This window comes from Podarcis vaucheri, assembly GCF_965113315.1.
Source record: "Podarcis vaucheri genome assembly, chromosome: 4".
NCBI classification, from domain to species: domain Eukaryota; kingdom Metazoa; phylum Chordata; class Lepidosauria; order Squamata; family Lacertidae; genus Podarcis; species Podarcis vaucheri.
Window position 1 is genome coordinate 24,327,177 of NC_138762.1, and position 20,871 is coordinate 24,348,047.

At 45.0% G+C, this 20,871-nt stretch overlaps 1 protein-coding gene across 5 annotated transcripts; it reads right to left on the minus strand.

Moving 5' to 3' along the window:
- Positions 1-1,572: 1,572 nt before the first annotated feature.
- POGLUT3 (protein O-glucosyltransferase 3) lies at positions 1,573-19,994 on the minus strand. Of its 5 annotated transcripts, none has more exons than XM_082220421.1 (9): positions 19,659-19,994; positions 15,098-15,295; positions 14,474-14,760; positions 13,530-13,746; positions 12,279-12,475; positions 8,164-8,358; positions 5,737-5,841; positions 4,773-5,312; positions 1,573-4,605 (listed from the first exon to the last, which is right to left on the minus strand). In XM_082220421.1, the coding sequence occupies exons 1-8, from the start codon at positions 19,897-19,899 to the stop codon at positions 5,187-5,189; spliced, it is 1,566 nt and encodes a 521-aa protein (XP_082076547.1). In that variant the 5' UTR covers positions 19,900-19,994; the 3' UTR covers positions 1,573-4,605; positions 4,773-5,186. The 5 variants fall into 5 exon arrangements, with proteins under 5 accessions (XP_082076547.1, XP_082076550.1, XP_082076551.1 ...); XM_082220424.1 differs by having other exon boundaries at positions 19,783-19,870; XM_082220425.1 differs by lacking the exon at positions 19,659-19,994 and adding an exon at positions 19,324-19,619.
- Between the last annotated feature and the right edge of the window lie 877 nt (positions 19,995-20,871).

Below are 20,871 nucleotides of genomic sequence, written 5' to 3' on the forward strand. Positions count from 1 at the left end.
GGAGCATCACATGGCAGGACAGGGTCTCAAAGATGTGCTCTTCCAAGCCTTCCTGGCATGTTCACACCTAATGTCTTAGAGATTTATACAATGGCTTGGTCATGTACAAAGAATTGAACACGGCACGATCCCCAAGGATGTGCTACAGAGAGTTGGCTTCAGATACCAGGCCTGTTGGCAGACTGAGTGTGTTATAAAGATGTCTGCAAATGTGATATGAAGGCTGGCAACATTAACCCTGCCATATGGGAATCCCTTGCAGATGACCGCAGTGCCTGGAGACAGTCAGGTTGTGTGTCCGCAACAGTGACCAGAGCAGTAATGACTGCTGGGAGGAGCGCAGAGAGAAGAAATGTCATGGTGTATCTGTAACAGTGAAACCAGACACCTCCATCTGTCCAAGCTGAAATAAAACATGTCTCTCCCATGTTGGTCTCTACAGCTTTCTCTAGCCAAAGATAAATCACAGACAAGAGCGACAAATATGCTCTTCACCTGCATATGAAGTAGCTACTGAGATTTGAGCCAAACTACCTATTTGAAGCTCTGTGTGATCTTAGGTATAGCCCTTAGCAACAAAAGTGTCTTGCATCCCAGCAGTCTTGGCAAGGGCAGAGGTTGCATGTTCCGAAAATAAAATGAAACTAGTCAAACTGTTCTTAGCAGCTGGGGAGGGAAAAACACTCAGACAAACCAAAGAACAGTACTGAAGATCAGAGTTCAGCTCTTGCTTTGTCTTGTTCACAAGGGCTGAAGCACACAAAATAGGTGGAAAGGTTAATGTTCAAAGCCCGTTTCAATATTCAAGCAGAAGTTCAAGCAGTCCCAGTCTAGGGTATGTTCTTACTTGGATAGAACAAATCATTCAAGGAAACTGAAGTGTTTTGTTGCCGAGTCACTCGGAAACCCGCTTCCATGAAAAATAGTGGAAGTGTTCACACTGACCTTAGCTTATTTCATATGAAAGCATGAATCATATACACAAATAACATTAAGATAAATGTTGATCTTGTCATTCAATCTCTTCCCTTTCCTTATATGTGACTATTTGGGCCCTTCCATAGATTCCTTTTATTGTTAATTCATGAGTACTTGCAATCATGATGCCATTGGGGCAGACCTGCATGATCCAGCTTTCAATACGGTTTTACGCCTGCAAAAGGTTTTATTGCGGCTGTACTCTGCAAGAACAGATTGCAAATAACCTTGATGCAATAACAGTGCATTGGTGGTGGGTTTGTTCTGTTTCATTAGTTGCAAACAGCCTGTCATTGTGGATTCTGGAGAAGAGATTTGCTGACTCTTGCAGACACCATAAAAGGCACTGGTAGTTACACCGGTGCCTACAGGCGCCCCCTAGCTTAACTACATAGATCACAGAGTACAAAAATGGGGTTGTCAAGGAACTAGACATCCACAATACATGTCTGGCGTGTTCTGTTTGGCTTGGTGAGTCACAAGCTTTGCAGGCCTGCTCAAGACGAGGCTTGTAGGCAGGTCTCCTGCTTTCTGTCCTGTGCTTTATATTGTGGTAGTGCCCTTTTACAAAACACAAGGAACAAAACTGCAGCGTAGGTTGAAAAACTCTCTTCCACATGATTTATTCCAGAGAATCCAAAATTTTCAAGAATGAGAAACCAGAAACATAAACTCAAGTAACCAGAAAAGGCTGAAATTTTAGATGAAGATCTTGATTTGCTATACAGATCTGAAGGACCTTTGAATCAGTCATAAACGGACTGAATGCTATAAACACGTAAGGAATGTAAACTATTGTGGTTAGTAATAATACCACAAACAAAAGCTGTTGTTTGAAATGAGTCCATGTTGCTTTAAAACAACCAACCTTGACTTACGGATACTATTGCTGATGTTGTAGATTTGGCTAATGCTGTATTAGGTCAGCAACAAGAAAACATGGTGAATGTGAATAGGATTGCATTGTAAAACGTGTTACATTTTCTCATTGGAATCAATGGGACATGCAGCCCAATCCTTTGCAAGTAGTATAGTGAGGCATACATCCATCTTATGTGCAGTTTTAAACAGCTGCAGCACTTGTGCGGAATTCAGTCCCACTGAACTCAATGGGACTTGCTTCTGAATAGATGTGTAGAGGATTGCACAGAACATAATATTGGGCGGGACTGCAGCTATGATTCATTTTCTCCTCAAACCTGCATCCACAGGATTATTTGCCAAGTATCATATCGGTACCTTTTAAATAAAGCAGCTCCCCTAATTTAATTTTTGGCTTTGGGCATCCGGAATCCAGATGAAAGTGTCACCAAAACAGCACTTTACCAGAGTCACCCACTGCTTACAAAAATGAGTTTGTTTATAAATCTGGGCATGGTGTATAACGGAGATGATGAATCTGAAGATGGTGCTCTTCAGTAGTTTTGGAGAACAACTCCCAATATCACTGACCATTGGCCATGTATTCTGGGCCTGATGGGAGCGGAGAGTCCAAAAACATCTGGAGGGCCACAGGTTCACCCCATCCCTGGTGTAAAATTAAAATATATCCATATGTAGCCAATACCATCAAGGACTAGGATTAATCTCACACCAGTTCATTGGCTCCGTGTGTGACAAACGGGGCTTTGTGGTAGATTGATAAATATGAATTAAGGTTTGCTCTAGAACGACTGGGGTAGGTCTGTGCTTGCCTGATTCTCACTACAGTGGTACCTCGGGTTAAGTACTTAATTCATTCCGGAGGTCCGTTCTTAACCTGAAACTGTTCTTAACCTGAGGCACCACTTTAGCTAATGGGGCCTCCTGCTGCTGCCACGCCGCTGCTGCGCAATTTCTGTTCCCATCCTGAAGCAAAGTTCTTAACCTGAGGTAATATTTCTGGGTTAGCGGAGTCTGTAACCTGAAGCGTATGTAACCCGAGGTAGCTCTGTATACATATTTTCTGTGCACCTAGAAGAGATACATTTGCCTTCCATCAACTTAAGTTTCTTCTTCTTCTTTAGGTTCAGCAGAAATTTTGATTAAATGATACCCCAAGCAAAGCCTTTCTGGTGGTAGGGAATTACGAACAGTTAACTTCATAGGTGATGTGGTTCAATTCCACGACAGAGCTCCATTGGCAGATTTACGCAAGCTTTCCTTTCCTGTTAATGGGGGGTGGGGGGGTGGAATCTTGTTACACAGCAACTTCAAAAGATACTCCAGGGCTTTTACACAGTGACCTAATTTAAAGATCCGGGAGGCAACTTTGAGGTAGGTGCCTATTCTGAAATACAAGATGCGACTTGCATTAATGATAACAACACTAACTCCATTGACAGATTCATACATGTACAACACTTGCTCAGCAACATTAAGAGTTCACCTGTCTGCAAGGCCATTTATGGCACACCTACATTTCATTTGTCTAAGTGGCCTAGAAAACACGCCAGAGGTTAGAATAGTAAGAAATTCAGGGGAGATAAGTATCCTCTCTGTATACTTCCTACAAATAATAATAATAATAATAATAATAATAATTTATTATTTCTTTGCTGCTCCTCTGACTGGGTTGGCTCACCCACTCTGGGCGTCTCCCCAAAAATATTAAAAACACAATAAGACACCAACCATTTAAAACTTCCCTGGCCTTCGGATGTCTTTTAAAAGTCAGATAGATGTTTCTTTCCTTGACATTTGACACATGGCGGGCACAACTACCGAGAAGGCCCTCTGCCTGGGTCCCTGTAACCTTACTTCTCACAGTGAGGGAACCACCAGAAGGCCCTCGGAGCTATATCTCAGTGTCTGGGGCTGAACAATGGGGGTGGAGATGCTCCTTCAGAGCAAGTTGCCTTACATCATTAGATCAATTATTCGGGCTCAGCACTGACTGTATCAGGGATGAGGAACCCGTAGTCTTCCAGTTGTTGGACTCCCAACTCCCAGGAGCCTTCATCCAGCATGGCTGATGATCAGATATAATGGGAGTTGGTCCCCAACAACATCAGGAGGGGAACAAGATATCTATCCCTGGACTATGCTAAAAATCAGCTAACAGCTTTAACCTAAAGTCTTGTTCAAGCTCTGCTATGTGGCATCCTATAATTTGGGACTGAACCTATGACCTTTTTACACGCAAAGCCACCGATTCAGATGGGAATTGAGACTCAGGGTTAGTAGCTGCTTACAGAATTTGTAGCTGAAGTGATATTTGAAGGAGGGAGTCATTCTGTTTTTACATGGGGAAATGTGGTACCCCCGCCCCACAAACACCAATGCACCTGGTAATGTTGCCCTAGGCTCCCTTTGGGAGGAAGGGTGGGATCTAAACTCAACAAATAATTAACAAAACAGCCCATAGTTCTACCACTTCATTCTATACAATGTGCAGAACTGCTCTTAAAAGTGTTTCAGTCATTAAACAGCAGGATCTGGTTTAGACAAGGAATATGAAGAAACAGAGCAATTTCTCTCCATCGCTAATAAAAATTAAGCATCTATGCCAAGACAGCTGGTAAAGTCGCTAAGGGAGGGTGTGTGAACTGCGGAGACCCTGTTCATAATCACACTCTAGGTGTAAACTCACTGATAATCTCGGGTGCTCTCAAGCCCTAGTTGTATTACACAGTAAATAACACTGACCTGCCTTTTTTTAATGCTTTTTATTAATTTTTAACATAAATATACAATTTTGATCCAAATTTTCACAAATTCCATACTTTTGGACTTCCTTCAACTTCTCTGACGATCATCCATACTTAACTCATGCTTACGTATTTCTTCTGTTCTCTATTGCCATTAGTACTGACCTGCCTTAACTGGCTGCTGCGAGGATCAAGGAGACAAATTATGTGGAGTGCTTTGAAAGTGATCTAGAAAACTAGCCCCATAAACACTTCATGCAAGTGAAGGACACAGTTTGTCTGAGAGCTTTCCTCACCATTATATATTCTCTGTTCAGATTTTTAAAAGGCACACATGGCAACTTGTAGAGGAAACAGAGCAAAGGAAGGTATCCAAGACAACACTCCAACACACACTTAGCGAAAAGCAAGCCCCATCAAACTGAATGGTGCTTACTTCTGAACAGACGCTGTAGGACTGAATTGTAAATATGTCTCCATGTACAAGCTAGTTCCAGATTCCACAGTGTTAAATGTGATTTTAGGTCCTGCCTTATTCTTGCAACAGGCTATATATTTGATCTCATTTGGCAGGGTTACTTATAACTCTTCCTTTGAAGGCTTTTCCCTGTGGCAGCTGCAGACTGAAGTCCTGTCATCAGGCTGAGGTACAAATTCCATCCCATCCCGTATTTCAGGTCTACCAGCTTGGCGTTCAGCATATTTCTGAAATACGTAAAACAGGTTGGAAAGAAACTGAAACAACAGCAGACTATTCAAAACAAAAACATCTCTCCCTTTCACAACCCTGGTCATTTCCAGCATGTTTACCCTGTTTATTGAGCTTAGACGTTTGTGGGGACATTATACAACACCACTCCTTAATGAGCTTTCATTCTGATTTATTTAGCAAGAGAAATGATTGTGCGATTATTCAGGTGTGGCTGGCTCCTCAACAACCTCGCAGCAGGATATGTGGCCCGTCCTTGGTTTAAACTATGGTTAGTGAGGCAGGAGCAAACCATGGTTCCAGATCCTGGTTTGCTGTGAAACCCAACCATTTTAAGACCCCCACGATCAAGTTTCATGAGAAAGAGAGTGGACTGCATGGTTCGGAAGAGCATAAGCATAGACCGAAATCCGGACTAACCTGGAACACTTTGAAATAGTAGCAATAAAAGCGATGAGGCTGCAGTAGTTCTCTTGCAGCTGCCTGTCCTTCCTTGGCAATTTTTCTGACTTCTTCATCATTTTCCTAAGGAATAGGAATAAACTGTGTTCAAGCATTAGTACTCAGCTGTTGTAGGAACTACTGTACTGCTACTGTCTATTTAATTGTATATTATTATATTATATTATATTATATTATATTATATTATATTATATTATATTATATTATATTATATTATATTATATTATATTATATTATATTATAATTGTGAAGCTGAGGCTCCAATACTTTGGCCACCACATGAGAAGAGAAGACTCCCTGGAAAAGACCCTGATGTTGGAAAAGACCCTGATGTTGGGAAAGATGGAGGGCACAAGGAGAAGGGGACGACAGAGGATGAGATGGCTGGACAGTGTTCTCGAAGCTACCATCATGAGTTTGACCAAACTGTGGGAGGCAGTGGAAGATAGGAGTGCCTGGCATGCTCTGGTCCATGGGGTCACTAAGAGTTGGACACGACTAAACAACAACAATATTGTATTGTATTGTATTGTATTGTATTGTATTGTATTGTATTGTATTGTATTGTATTGTAAGCTACCTTGAGAACTTCTGTTAGTAAGGTAGGATATAAATACCCCATAAGAATAAAATAATAGAGCAACTAAGGAGTCTTATGTGATTGTGTTCAGCAAAAAGGGGCGCTCTGATTTTCAGCAGCTGCAGAAATGCTAAGCTATGGACAGCTACTGTATTGTACAAGCCTACACACAGAAAGAGCCTCCAAAGTTAATTCCAGTATTTTCACACTTCTATCCACACTTTATCCAAAGCTTTAATGACATTATCCTCCCCCAAGCAGCAGTAGCAGCCTGGCACAGTTAGAGAGAGGGATTTCTTAATTTCAGGAAAGCTACCCTTATTGCCCAAGCAACAGCTAAGTGTACAGACAGGTTTGACATCTCTCACACGGATTTGGTTTCTCAGAACACAGAGCAGTAATTGTCTTCTTCCACCCATATAATCATTACGCATTTATGTGCCACGGAGCTGAAGAATAGACCCATCCCTGTTAATACAAGGAAATGCGGCTTAGATTGAAGATACAGAAGAACACAATTGCGAATTTGTACTTTGCAGTTCTGGGGCTATGTTTCAAAGTTCTTAGTGTTTTCCTCCTTCTTCTCCAGATTAGAACTTTTGGAAGGTTGGTATTTTTTAAACAACTACACTTGTCTCTTCATCTGTTACCGTAAGTCTCAGTTCCTACCTAAACCACAAGGAGTGTGAACACACTCCACTGTGGGCTGGCAGTTACAACTTGCCAGCTGTGGTTTTGTGACTCCATCATAGGGAGGTTTTCAAAGCTATGAGAACCAAACCATAACTCTGCTGGACGCTCATCCTATCACATCCGGAGAAGCTGAAAAATGCTGAGCTTGGGTGCTGATGCAAATGGGCTACTATTAAAATGAGGCTGCATTTTAAATTGTATTTTAACCAGTATTTTAAATTGTTTTTTTCCCCTCCCCCCCCCATTATGTTTTTATTGTAATTTTACTGGTGTTAGCTGTCCTGAGCCCAGCTCTGGCCAGGGAGGGCAGGGTATAAATAAATAAATATTATTATTATTATTATTATTATTATTATTATTATTATTATTATTATTATTCCTATAAGGATAGCAGGAACATGGCTTATCTATCCTCATGTTTTCTTAAAACAGACTACAGCTGGGAAATGGTGCTGCAATTTCTAATACCCAGCTTTTCGGAATAACAGGTTTGGAAATGCCCAAGAAAGATGTTAAACTATTTTTGTATGCCACAACTGCGGCTCGTATTTTGTTAGCTAAAAAGTGGAAAACCCAAGAACTACCAACAGTAGAAGAATGGCAGATGAAGATGAGGAACTTTTTGGAGCTAACCGACCTAACCGGAAGAGTCCGCGACCAGAAGGAGGAGGAATACCACGAAGAATGGAAGAAATTTAATGATTATTTAGCTAAATTTGTTAAGCTAAACTAATCGGAAATAGCTTCCAGATATTTAATGGGCTTAGGATTGTATTTATGTTAACTGATAAAATAATGTGTTTAATATTATAAGGAGAAGTTTTAAAGATGTTAATGTTCAATTTAAAGTGTATAAAACTTGGGTTTTGGAAAACCGTTATAAGGATTTGCCATGAAATTCAACTAAGGGGAAACGAGGAAGTCGCTTTACAAAGTTAATAACTGTTATTTTCAATAAGGTTATGATTTATGTTTGTTATGTTTCTTCGTTTTGTGTTTTTGTTTGTCGTTAAAATTGTAAAAACCAATAAATTTTTGGGAAAAAATATATATAATACCCATTTGGGGAAATATATAATACCCAGCTTTTCTTCTGCAGCGAGGATGATTACCTTGGCCCATTTTATTCTTTCCAGCAAGTCTTCCAAGTTTCTTTTAACGGGAACGTAGTGGGTCCACGGCGCCAGCTCCTTATAGAAGTGCTCGTAGTACTGCGAAGCCTGCTTGATCACAAGGCTGTCCCCCAGCATGAGGTATGGAAACCTGTAGGCTGCAACTGTGCCATCTATACTCACTTGGTATTTGTACTGAGGGGAGAGGAGGAGGAGGAAACCAGCATGAACCAAGCATCCATTGGGATCAAGCACTGCACCCTTGGCTAAGTCAAATCGTTTCACAGTTTGGGTAACAGCAACAAACCCTATCTGTTTTCTGGTCTTCTTTCAGCCTGAGGCTGCAATCCGAAGTACCTGGTAGGAAACTCCAGCCATGTACAAGGGGGTTTTCTGAGCTCTCCTTCAAACCACAGGAAGCAACTCATCGGATAAGCCCTACCTAAAACTCTGGGGGTCTGCGGGATCAGCTGCTGTTGCGACATGAGTAAAATGACAACCAGAACTTGACATCAAAGGAGGCCCAGTACAGTGGTATACCTTGGGTTACATAGGCTTCAGCTTACAGACTCTGCTAACCCAGAAACAGTACCTTGGGTTAAGAACTTTGCTTCAGGATGAGAACAGAAATCGCACGGCAGCAGTGGGAGGCCCCACTAGCTTCAGGTGCTTCAGGTTAAGAACAGTTTCAGGTTAAGAACGGACCTCCGGAATGAATTAAGTACTTAACCCGAGGTACCACTGTATATGCAAGGAAGTGCTTGGGGTTGTGTGGGTCGGATCCTGGGCAGAAAGAGAAACTGCAGCTTGGTAGTAAAAACACATCCTTTTCATGCACAAGGTGAACGGTTCCGTGGCCGCCATCTTCAGTTAAAAGCGTCAGGTAGAAGGCAATGGGAAAGACCTCTGTTTAAGATCCTGGAGGGCTATTACCGGCCAGAATAGACTACAGTGGTATCTCAGGTTACCGTATTTTTCGCACTATAGGACGCACTTTTTCCCCTCCAAAAATGAAGGGGAAATGTGTGTGCGTCCTATGGTGCGAATGCAGGCTTTTGCTGAAGCCTGGAGAGCGAGAGGGGTCCGTGCGCACCGACCCCTCTCGCTCTCCAGGCTTCAGGAAGCTATCCCAAGTCTTGCAAGCCCGGCGGGATGTCCCGCGGGCTCGCAAGGCTTGCGGGCAGCAGCCTGCACCCAAAAGCTGGGGACAGCGGGGAGGCGCAGAGCCGCCACCCTGCTATTCCCCGACCTGATCTGGAGGCTGGCGGGGGGAGAAGCAAGCCTGCTTCTCCCCCCCACCATCTCCACAACCTCCAGATCAGGTCGGGGAAAAGCGGGATGGCGGCGCTCCGCCATCCCGCTATTCCCCGACCTGATCTGGAGGCTGGGGGAGGGAGAAGCAAGCCTGCTTCTCCCCCCCCACCATCCCCACAACCTCCAGATCAGGTCGGGGAAAAGCGGGATGGCGGCGCTCCGCCATCCCGCTATTCCCCGACCTGATCTGGAGGCTGGGGGAGGGAGAAGCAAGCCTGCTTCTCCCCCCCACCATCCCCACAACCTCCAGATCAGGTCGGGGAAAAGCGGGATGGCGGCGCTCCGCCATCCCGCTATTCCCCGACCTGATCTGGAGGCTGGGGGAGGGCGAAGCAAGCCTGCTTCTCCCCCCCACCATCCCCACAACCTCCAGATCAGGTCGGGGAAAAGCGGGATGGCGGCGCTCCGCCATCCAGCTATTCCCCGACCTGATCTGGAGGCTGGGGGAGGGAGAAGCAAGCCTGCTTCTCCCCCCCCACCATCCCCACAACCTCCAGATCAGGTCGGGGAAAAGCGGGATGGCGGCGCTCCGCCATCCCGCTATTCCCCGACCTGATCTGGAGGCTGGGGGAGGGAGAAGCAAGCCTGCTTCTCCCCCCCACCATCCCCACAACCTCCAGATCAGGTCGGGGAAAAGCGGGATGGCGGCGCTCCGCCATCCAGCTATTCCCCGACCTGATCTGGAGGCTGGGGGGGGGGAGCCTCCAGGCTTCAGGAGAGCCCCACCGCCAGCCCCACAAGCTCGGGGGACAGCGGGAGAGGCGCAGCGCGCCCTTCCCGCTGTCCCCCGACTTGTCTAGAAGGCTGGCGGGGGGAGAAGCCTGCTCCTCCCCGTCGCCAGCCCCGCAAACTCGGGGGACAGCGGGAGAGGCGCAGCGCGCCTTTGCCGCTGTCCCCCGACTTGTCTAGAAGACTGGCGGGGGGAGAAGCCTGCTCCTCCCCATCGCCAGCCCCGCAAACTCGGGGGACAGCGGGAGAGGCGCAGTGCGCCTTTGCCGCTGTACCCCGACTTGTCTAGAAGGCTGGTGGGGGAAGAAGCCTGCTCCTCCCCGTCGCCAGCCCTGCAAACTCGGGGGACAGCGGGAGAGGCGCAGCGCGCCATCCCGCTGTCTCCCGACATGGTTTGGAGGCTGGCGGAAGGCTTCCTCCTCCCCCAGCCCCGCAAGTTCCCAGAGCGATGCCAAAGCTGCGCGCAGCTTCGGCATGGCTCTGGGTCCCGTTCTGGGGGAGGGGGAAGCTCGGGCTTCCCCGCCCCAGCCCCGCGCCTGGCGGGGGGGGGATAATTTTTTTTGGCCTTTATTTCCCCCCCCCAAATCTAGGTGCGTCCTATGGACCGGTGCGTCCAATAGTCCGAAAAATACGGTAAGTACTTAATTCGTTCCAGAGGTCCGTACTTACCCAGAAACTGTTCTTAACCTGAAGCACCACTTTAGCTAAGGGGGCCTCCTGCTGCTGCCGCGTCGCCGGAGCACGATTTCTGTTCTCATCCTGAAGCAAAGTTCTTAACCTGAAGCACTATTTCTGGGTTAGCCGAGTCTGTAACCTGAAGCGTATGTAACCTAAACTGTATGTAACTGTACACTGTGTTGGGTGTACAAATAAGCCTGAAGTGGTATAAAGGAAACATCTCATGTTTCAAAGGGAACAAAAAACGCCGCTGCGAGCAGACCAAACCACCATCTAATTCAGCAGCCTGCTTCTAAAGTGACCAACTAGATGTCTATGGAAAGCCCATAAGCAGGATATGAGTGCAATACCTCTCTCCAGCAACTGGTATTCCTAGACCTACTGACTCTGTGGTACCGGAGGCAATATGCCGTCCACATGACTTATCGCCATCCTTATCTTTTTTTGTCCATTTTGAAACGGAGGCTGCTTCAAAGTCTCCAAAATTCCTACCTCTGCAGCGGTACAGATCACAACCCACATACGCAATCTCAGGTGTGATGATCACACAGGCATGAATTTTGATGCATGGAAGCTGGAGGAAATTATAGGCAATGGGTACACGATCGCAGTAAAACACACAAGTATGCACTATTGAGGGAAGGTAAAAAGCTTCTGAGAGATGATATATAATGAAATGAAAAAAATGTTGAAATATACATTTATAAAGAAACCAGAAGCATTTTTACTGGGCATTTTTACTGGAGTGATATAAATAGAAAGGAATGTAAGCTCTTTTTATATGCAACAACGGCAGCAAGAATATTATTGGCCCAAAAGTGGAAGCAAGAAGAATTACCGACGAAAGAAGAATGGAGGACGAAATTAATGGACTATGCAGAACTGGACAAACTAACAGGAAGGATTTGAAATTGGCGGGACCAGAGATTTACAGAAGACTGGAGTAAGTTTACGGATTATTTGAAAAGTATTTGTGAAGATCAGATGACGTTTGTAGGTTTGCAAGAAGTTTTGTGAGGAGTATTACTGGAATTATTGCAAAAATGGATAAGAAGGAGGATGATTAGTTAAGAAATTTAAAGGTAATATAAAGTTAAGAAATGCATAAGAAGTGATTGAAACGGTGAATCATCAGAGGTGCTGATGGAAGTCCAAAAAGATTGTATAAGTGATAACGTTTTGTGGTATGTATTATAATTTATATGTTAAAATCAATAAAAAGTATTATTAAAAAAAACCAAGTATGCAATATTGCACGTTTAAGTGAGGCACTAGTTTCCAAACAGGATGTTCCTTAACACTGAAACCGGCTCTCAAGTCAGAGCTTCAAGGGGAAACGAAAAACAAGGACATTTGTCTGTCTCCTCTCGGTGTTAGCAAGATAGGCGGTATACCTTAAAGAAGTCAAAGAACCCCATCAATGGAGCCTTCCCCAACTCCGCCTCCTTTTCTCGGAAGAAGAAGTAACCTGTTATTCCAGCATCCAGCAGTTCTGGGTTTCCCTTGGAGAGCTGCACCAGCTGAAGCCGTTCTTCCCGGCTGTCTCGACCTCTGAAGAAGCCTTGTTCCGTTTTGTTGTCCCAGGCAGGTCCTGGAATTAACGGGTGATAGAATAAAGGAGGAGGGAGAACAGAAATCTTGGAAGTCCTAATGCAGCCTTTGCCAACGTGGTGCCTTCCAGATGTTTTGGACTACAAATCCCATCAGCCCCAGCCAGCACACCAAAATGCCCTAAGCAACTTGGGAGGCCTAATATTTGTCCTCCAGAGATTACAATTTGCAAGCAGTATTATTTTTCTTCAACCAGGCAGATTTGCTAAGGACACCCCCCCCCATCACACCCATTAATGTTCAAAATACTATTCTTCCTCTGCTACGGGAGGCACTATGTCTCTGAATACAGCAAGGTGGATTTAATTTAAATCAAATTGATTTAAATCACTAGTCTGTAAGACTTTTTACAGAAAGACTCAATCTTGCTGGTATAATCTTAATATTTACAACCAGATGAAGGTTTCATTTTTGGAATAATAAATATTCAGAGTAGTTTTTGCAGTTACATCAAAAATTACTGATTTGGTTATACTATTAGAAATACACAGACAGATAATTGTGAAATTATTGCGAGGTTTAATAAGTTAACTGTTTATACTTGGACAACTTTTCTGCTGTACTTTATTGGAAGGAGCAAAATAATCATTTCCTTAATAATTTAAACAATTTATTTAACTAAAACAATAACATTATAGCATATGTATCCATGTTTGTTAACTGATGTGGTTAAACATTTAAAAACAACAACTTAGTACACATGAAAAACTTAAAACAAATCCTTATTTCCTGATGAATAGCCTTTGGACTATAATGTAACTTAAATAGAAAACTATCTTTAGAAAGTTTTTTCCTCCGAAAGCATTTTATTTTAAAAACCCAATTTAAATTTAAAAGATCTGATTTTAAAAAAATAAAAATCCTATTTTTATTTTAAAAAACAACATTGATTTTTATCCACCCTGGAATGCTGGATTCTGAGATCACAGGTGTGGGGGATGCTATTGCACACAGGCTCTGCTTTGGGGCTTCAAGTAGTAGTAGTAATAAAAGAAAAAAGAAAAAAAAACCACACACACAGATTCCCATGTTACCTGTGTTTCCTTGAATAGACAGGAGGTCATTTGTGACGCCTCGCAGAGTTTCTAGGGTTGAATGGGTGACATCGTAGGTTGGAAGCACCAGGTCTGCTGAATCCAGAGACCCACACCAGGAAAGGATAGGCAGGGGGCCAGGGGTGTTGTTTGCTTTCCGATGCTCAACAGGCCAATCCGCAACATTGAGATAAAATTCCACATCAGGAAGGTGAACCTAAAACAAGCCAAAACACCTTTATAGTATACCTGAAGGAACGTCTCCACCCGCATCGTTCTGCCTGGACACTGAGGTCCATCTCTGAGGGCCTTCTGGCGGTTCCCTCACTGCGAGAAGTGAGGTTACAGGGAACCAGGCAGAGGGCCTTCTTGGTGGTGGTGCCCACTCTGTGGAACGCCCTCCCATCAGATGTCAAGGAAATAAACAACTCTTGGACTTTTAGAAGACACCTGAAGGCAGCCCCTGTTTATGGAATTTTTTAATGTTTGATGTTTTACTGTGTTTTTAATATCCTGTTGGAAGCCGCCCAGAGTGGCTGGGGAGGCCTGGCCAGATGGGCGGTGTATAAGTAATAAATCAGTAGTAGTAGTAGTAGTAGTTCATGTTGTTCTACTAGTTGCTTTAGCTTCCACTTTCTGTTTTAGTTAGCGATGCAGCTATGTGGGAGGAGGTGAAGGCAGAATGGGAGTATATGAGGCAAAGGCTTGCAAATGTGCTAAAAAGAACATTGTTTAGTGTCAGGGTGGCTAACCTGTGGTCTTCAGAACTTGCTGAGCCACAATTCCCATCAGCCCCAACCAGCCTAGGCTCAGCAATGTTGGGAGTTGTAGTTCAAGAACAACTGCGAGAGCCACAGGTTAGCCATCCTTGCTTTATCATGATGTGCAAACATGGCCAGTGTGTACTAACAGTGTGTACTAAGCAAGTATCTGTGGAAATATACCTTCCTCGCCAGTGACAACAACATTTCATCCGAGAACATTTTGAAGTCTGTATACTTCCCCAAGGACCGGCGATAGATGTGATTGCCGATGACAGTATAATGAACAATGGCTCCCATCTTTTGGGCAAACCTTGGTGGAACCTCATCAAACATCCGCTGAAGATCAATGCTAGGAAACACAGCAAAATCTTCGGTAATCTGAGGGTGCTCTGAAGGACATGAAAGACTTTTCTCCCAAATCTGAGCATCTTCTTCCGGGCATTCGCAATATTCATGATAAACTGGACCTGAAGAAGACAGAGGATGACCTTTATAAAATATTCCATGAATTCAAGATGGCCCCTCTGCAAGGTAGTCCTCTGCAAGAGACCCAAGTTTGGGAAACCCTGGTTTAAACCAATCTTTCTTATCCAGATCTCTGAAAATGCAAAAAAGGGAGCCCCTTTCAAGAGAACTTCTTTTCTTTTGGAGACAGTTAATTGCCTGCATAAGGTCTGTTAAGTTTTTGGATGACTACACATACATGCCAGTTCGGTTTTACAGGTGTTCTCCCCTACCTCAACTGAGCAATGCCCAGTGGGTCAGAGCCCTGGAAATTCAGGAGAAAAAACTAAACCACGTTACCCTTCAGGATATACGGAGATTCAGCGACATGTGCACCACCATAAAGAATCTCCACCTTTAAGCCTTCCTTGACACTTCCATACAACCGATATCGCATGAGAAAGGAGCCATCGTTCCTGTCCAGAAACTTAGGGACATGGATCTGAACGACTTCTTTGGGGGAGATGGGTTTGATTTTCACTTCAAATTGTGCAATTCCTAAAGAAGAAGAAAACAGATATAACTTTAGACATTCTGTGTTACTTGCTTTAAGTTAACAACACCTTGGCTGTGAGGTGTCCCCCCCCACCTGACCTGGCAGGGCCCTGACTGACTCCAGCTACAAAAGTCAAGGCTGCTGAGCGGCTCTTGGGCTAGGGCATTGTTTAAGAAGTTTTGTTGGGGAGGGGTGTTGTTGCTGTTAACTTTTTGTATCTTTGTTTTGGACCTAATTGCAATTTATGTGGCAATCGTTTGATTTGATTTGTATACTTTTTGATGTTTAAATTTATGGTTGAGGACTACTTTTGTTACATTTGTAATTATGTAATTTTTTCATGCTGTAAGTGGCCTTGAGTATGGTTTTGGCTATAGAAATGCGGCACACAAATAAAACGATGGGTGTGTATACCGTATTTTTTGCTCTACAAGACTCACTTTTTCCGTCCTAAAAAGGGGAAATGTGTGTGCGTCTTATGGAGCGAATGCAGGCTGCGCAGCTATCCCAGAAGCCAGAACAGCAAGAGGGATTGCTGCTTTCACTGCACAGCGATCCCTCTTGCTGTTCTGGCTTCTGAGATTCAGAATTTTTTTTTTCTTGTTTTCCTCCTCCAAAAACTAGGTGCGTCTTGTGGTCTGGTGCGTCTTACAGAGCGAAAAATATGGTATGTATAAGCCCTGCTGAATCAGATCAACAGCCGATAGCCACATCGACTATATTCTATCTGTACTCTCCCCAGTTTTGATTCCAAGCAACTGGTATCCAAAGGCACCTTCTACAACAATGGAGGGGCAGAACAAAGCTTGGTTTGAAACCAATGATGAACTTAACTGGTGAATTTATCTAATCCCATTCTAAAAGCCATCCAAGTTGTTGGCCATCACTACCTCTTGCAGGAGCACATATCTTAACTATGTGCTTTGTAAAGAAGTACTTTCTTTTGTCTCTCCTGCATTTTCTAACATTCAACTTCAAGGGAAGTACCCGAGTTTTAGTATTACGAGAGGGAAAACTTTTTATACATATCCCTATTCACTCTCTCAACATCAGGCATAATTTTAGGCACCTCTATCATATTTTGTGACTTGGAAACTCTCCAGTTACAATGCCACTTCAATAGCAGAATTATTATTAATAATAATAATAATAATAATAATAATAATAATAATAATAAATTTTATTTATATCCCGCCCTCCCCAGCAGAAGCCGGGCTCAGGGCGGCTAACAACACTAAAATAGTGCAACATTCTAAAAATTAATTAAAATCAAAATTGATGGCAACCATACTAAAGTTCTGTAAAGATTGCCAGAGGAGGGAGTCAGGCTGCGCCCTGACCAAAGGCCTGGTGGAACAGCTCTGTCTTGCAGGCCCTGCGGAAAGATGTCAGGTCCTGCAGGGCCCTTGTCTCTTGTGACAGAGCATTCCACCAGATCGGAGCCGCAGCCGAAAAAGCCCTGGCTCTAGTTGAGGCCAGCCTAACCTCTCTGTGGCCTGGGACCTTCAAGATGTTTTTATTTGAAGACCGTAAGTTCCTCTGTGGGGCATACCAGGAGAGGCAGTCCCATAGGTACGAGGGTCCTAGGCCGTATAGGGCTTTGAAGGTTAAAACCAGCACCTTAAACCTGATCCTGTACTCCACCAGGAGCCAGTGCAGCTGGTATAGCACCGGATGAATGTGATCTCGCAGCGAAGACTCCATAAGGAGTCTCGCCGCGGCATTCTGCACCCGCTGGAGTTTCTGGGTCAGTCTCAAGGGTAGCCCCACGTAGAGCGAGTTACAATAATCCAGTCTGGAGGTGACCGTTGCGTGGATCACAGTGACTAGGTCAGGGCGAGAGAGGTAAGGAGCCAACTGCTTAGCTTGGCGGAGATGGAAAAATGCTGCCTTTGTTATAGCTGCAATCTGCGCCTCCATGGAAAGGGAGGTGTCGAAGATTACACCCAAACTCTTAACGGGCAGTGCTGGCACTAATTGCACCCCCGCAAGAGATGGGAGTTCCCCCCCCAATCCCATATCGTCCCGTCCCAGCCACAGGACCTCTGTCTTCGAAGGATAAATAACCTTGTTTTCATGTCTCTCAGCATTACCTACTCTTCCTTGCAAAAACACAGCCGTGTGTAATTCTTTGATCCCATGCAAGAACAGGAAAGTCACAGAATTTGATACAGGCTGGCAAATACAGCCACAACCTGTACCCACATCACGAGTGAATCAGCCTTAATGTAAACTGACAATTTAAAAAAGGATGAAAACAGAAGATGCTACCTTAGGCTATGCTATCATCTCAACGTAAACAAAGCCAAGTAATACAAACAGAAATAGGAAGAGGAGTTAAGAGCGCTTGCAGGCGAAGCAGTCTGAATCCTGGCACTGTGGACAGAATGAAAGTTGATCAACTACTCAGTCAACTTTATACCTGTGCAAAAGTCTGGTGAGTGTGCCATTTCAGAACAGCATGCCAACCATGTTGTTCCAGTGCCAAGTGCCCGAAAGCGCGATCCTACCTAACGTACACATTTTTAGGTAGTGTACAAAATGAACCGCTCTTCTTACAGCTCACCAGAAATAACCATATCCACTTGCAGCTTATTTTACGGATGGCCTGGCAATATACTCAAACCCTGTTGCAGGCGAGTTGGGCCTGTTTTGCTCCTGCCACTTTGAAGATGCATCCTACCTCCTCAGGATGTTGGCAGGCTATTAGCTTGCTTGTCATTTTCACCTTGAACTTCCATTTGAAAGGGTGTGAAAGTATATCACTCTTGCGCAACCACCTTCTTTCTTGCCTTTAAATTTCAACTATGACGCCTGCCCTGTGACCTTGAAAATAGCTTTGCCCAGGCCCATGATCCCAAAACAGACTTTGCAGGAAAAGCTTGCTGGCAGAACCAGGGATAAGGAACATACTAGACTGTGGAATAGATCCATCATTCACATACAAAGCTGGGTGTCAGGGAGTCTTTATTTTAAGATGAAAAGGAGGGGAAGGACAACAAATATCTGTGGTCTTTCAAATAGTATTGGACTCCCAACTCATGGAACAACATGAGCCTGTTTGAGCCAGACTCTGCGGCCATTTCTTTTTTTAACACTTGATTTCCAGTAGTTTGCAGGTGGCAATGTTCGGCTTCTCAATAGTGGCACCCGCCCTGTGGAACGCCCTCCCATCAGATGTCAAGGAAATAAACAACTATCTGACTTTTAGAAGACATCTGAAGGCAGCCCTGTTTAGGGAAGTTTTTGATGTTTGATGTTTTTATCGTGTTTTTAATATTCTGTTGGGAGCCGCCCAGACTGGCTGGGGAAACCTAGCCAGATGGACGGGGTATGAATAATAAAGTATTATTATTATTATTATTATTATTATTATTATTATTATTATTATTATTACCATATGTAAAGCCAGTGTAGCAATTAAGAGTATTAAGCTAGGACTAGGGAGTTCCATGTTAAAATCTGTATTGAGCCATGATAACCATGGGGCAGTCATTATCTCTCAGACGAGCGTACCTCACAGGGCTGAGGCAAGAGTAAAAGCGGGAGGATTTTTGGAATATCTTGTAGGAAAGACAGAATTTAATGTAAATGTAATAATAAATAAATAAGGGGAGGAAACCTTTCCTAATGAAAGAGTCTAAATCTGGGAATGGGATCATTGCTACCTCTACGCCTATGACCAGCTCTTGCACAGCTTTTAACATGACTTAACGCTGGACTCAAAACTGCACCTAAGAAACCTCTGCAATGACTTTGATCCAGGAGCAGGCATCCTCCATCCTGCAACTTTGGCCTACCTTCCACAAGCAGAGATGGTGGCGAGGCCCGGGTGTCATGTCAAAAATAAGAAATAACGCACACCCACTCTAGATTAAAAAAATTAAAATTTAGCACAGCACTGAAAAAGGTTCTTCTTGTTCTTCCGGTTGTTTGTTTTAAATGTGAGCCTGTGCTAAGAATGCCTAGGAAGCTGCCCGACGCCAAAGCGGGCTACTAGTCCGCCTAGCTCGCTATTGCCCACACTGACCGGCAGCAGCAGCTCTCCACGGTTTCGCACAGGGGATCCTAATAACCCCAAATTCTCCATGAAGATGCTCAACCCTTCCGCCCCGCCCGGTCGTCTTTTCCCGCCTCACGAGGGCCTGCTGCCCCTTGCCCTTGACACGTCGGCTGCAAAGCCAGGCACGGCTTCCGGGTCGCAGCCGTACAAGTCGGGGAGCAGGGAGCCCTCCTGTCCGCCAGACGCCGCGGCGCTGGGCGTCTCCCGTGCGAGGCGGGTCTCCAAGCCTCGCTCGGAGGCGCCTTGGCCGGCCGAGAAGGAGAATCCGGAGAAGCTGCCCCGACGGCCGCGCGGCGCAATACCTGGCGGGGAGCGCGTGAAGTTGCGCCCGTCGCTGCCGACCGCCTGCAGCCAGAAATACCGGACGGGGAGGGCGACCTCGGCCCGCAAGCCGGGCCCCCAAACCAGGCTCCTTTCCGCGCTCACCGCCGGCGGAGGCTCCGCAGCAGCCGCTTCCGAGAAGCTCTGCCGGGAAGCCCACAAGACGGCAGCCCCGAGCAGCAGCGCGGTTTGCAAACAGCCCCGCGCGCCCCTGGGCAGCATTGCCTGGGCCTAAGCGATGGGGGTGGGGAGGGGAGGGGAAGGTCCACTCCGACGCCCCTCCTGGTTCCCCTCCGAAGTTTTTGCAAACTTTGCTGCTTCTTTTGGGGGGGGGGGGAGAAATATTGAGTGGCTTGATTTGATTGGGACGTTTGATGGCACATCACGAGGGGCGGCAACATCCTTTTTCCTCTCCAGGCAGAAATCCAAATTGGTCCCGGGGGAGCGGAGGCGGGTCTCTATTCTTAGGGCCGAGTCCCCTTTGGCTCCCCGATAAAATGTTGGAGGGGGCGATCCCCCCTCCCAAAAAAAGTTGATGGGCATTGCCATTCAAGTTGCGTGGGTGCACCCCATCATGTGATCAATTTACGCCGGGCGAGTGCTACTTGCCAATCCGAAGCGTGCGGAATTTCTCCCGAGAAAAATATACAGCAAATAGAGGAAGAGGGGTTTTCATTAGCATGCGCAGCTCTGGATCATAGCTGTCAACTTTTCCCTTTTCTTGCGAGGAATCCTATTCGGAAAAAGGGAATTTCCTTTTTTTAAAAAGGGGGGGGGGACGTTGACAGCTATGATCTGGATTGAACTGCTACACTAAAAAAAATCGCAAAGCCGCTTTTTTATATAACTCGCCGAAATGCCTCGCAGTCGTCAACAAGGTCTGGAGTGGAGTCTACCAGAATTCTTCCTCAAATTCGATAAGTAAAGCAGAAGGTGGGATGAGGGGAAAACAACCCTGGATTGGTATTGAAGCCAAGAGCATAGGTATATGTATAAGCATAAGCACACATATAGTATATTAAAAGCCAAGAGCATGGGAGTTGTCATTCAGTGCCAGCACCACTGCTCAATTACATTTTGTTAACTAGTGAGGATGCTGAACACCTCGGCCTTTTAGATTTTCAGGACTTTGAGATTACCAGTATTGGCCGTGAAGAATAAAACAGCCCATCTTGCTCCTTTTAAGCCAGCCTT

Excerpts from the sequence above, each read along its gene's own strand:
- POGLUT3 (XM_082220421.1), bottom strand. The coding sequence starts at position 19,899 with ATGCTGCCCAGGGGCGCGCGGGGCTGTTTGCAAACCGCGCTGCTGCTC. Across the intron at positions 8,359-12,278 it reads GGTTCTTTGACTTCTTTAAG|TACAAATACCAAGTGAGTAT; the intron begins GTATACCGCCTA and ends CTCTCCCCTCAG. Across the intron at positions 5,842-8,163 it reads AAAGAATAAAATGGGCCAAG|GAAAATGATGAAGAAGTCAG; the intron begins GTAATCATCCTC and ends CCTATTCCTTAG.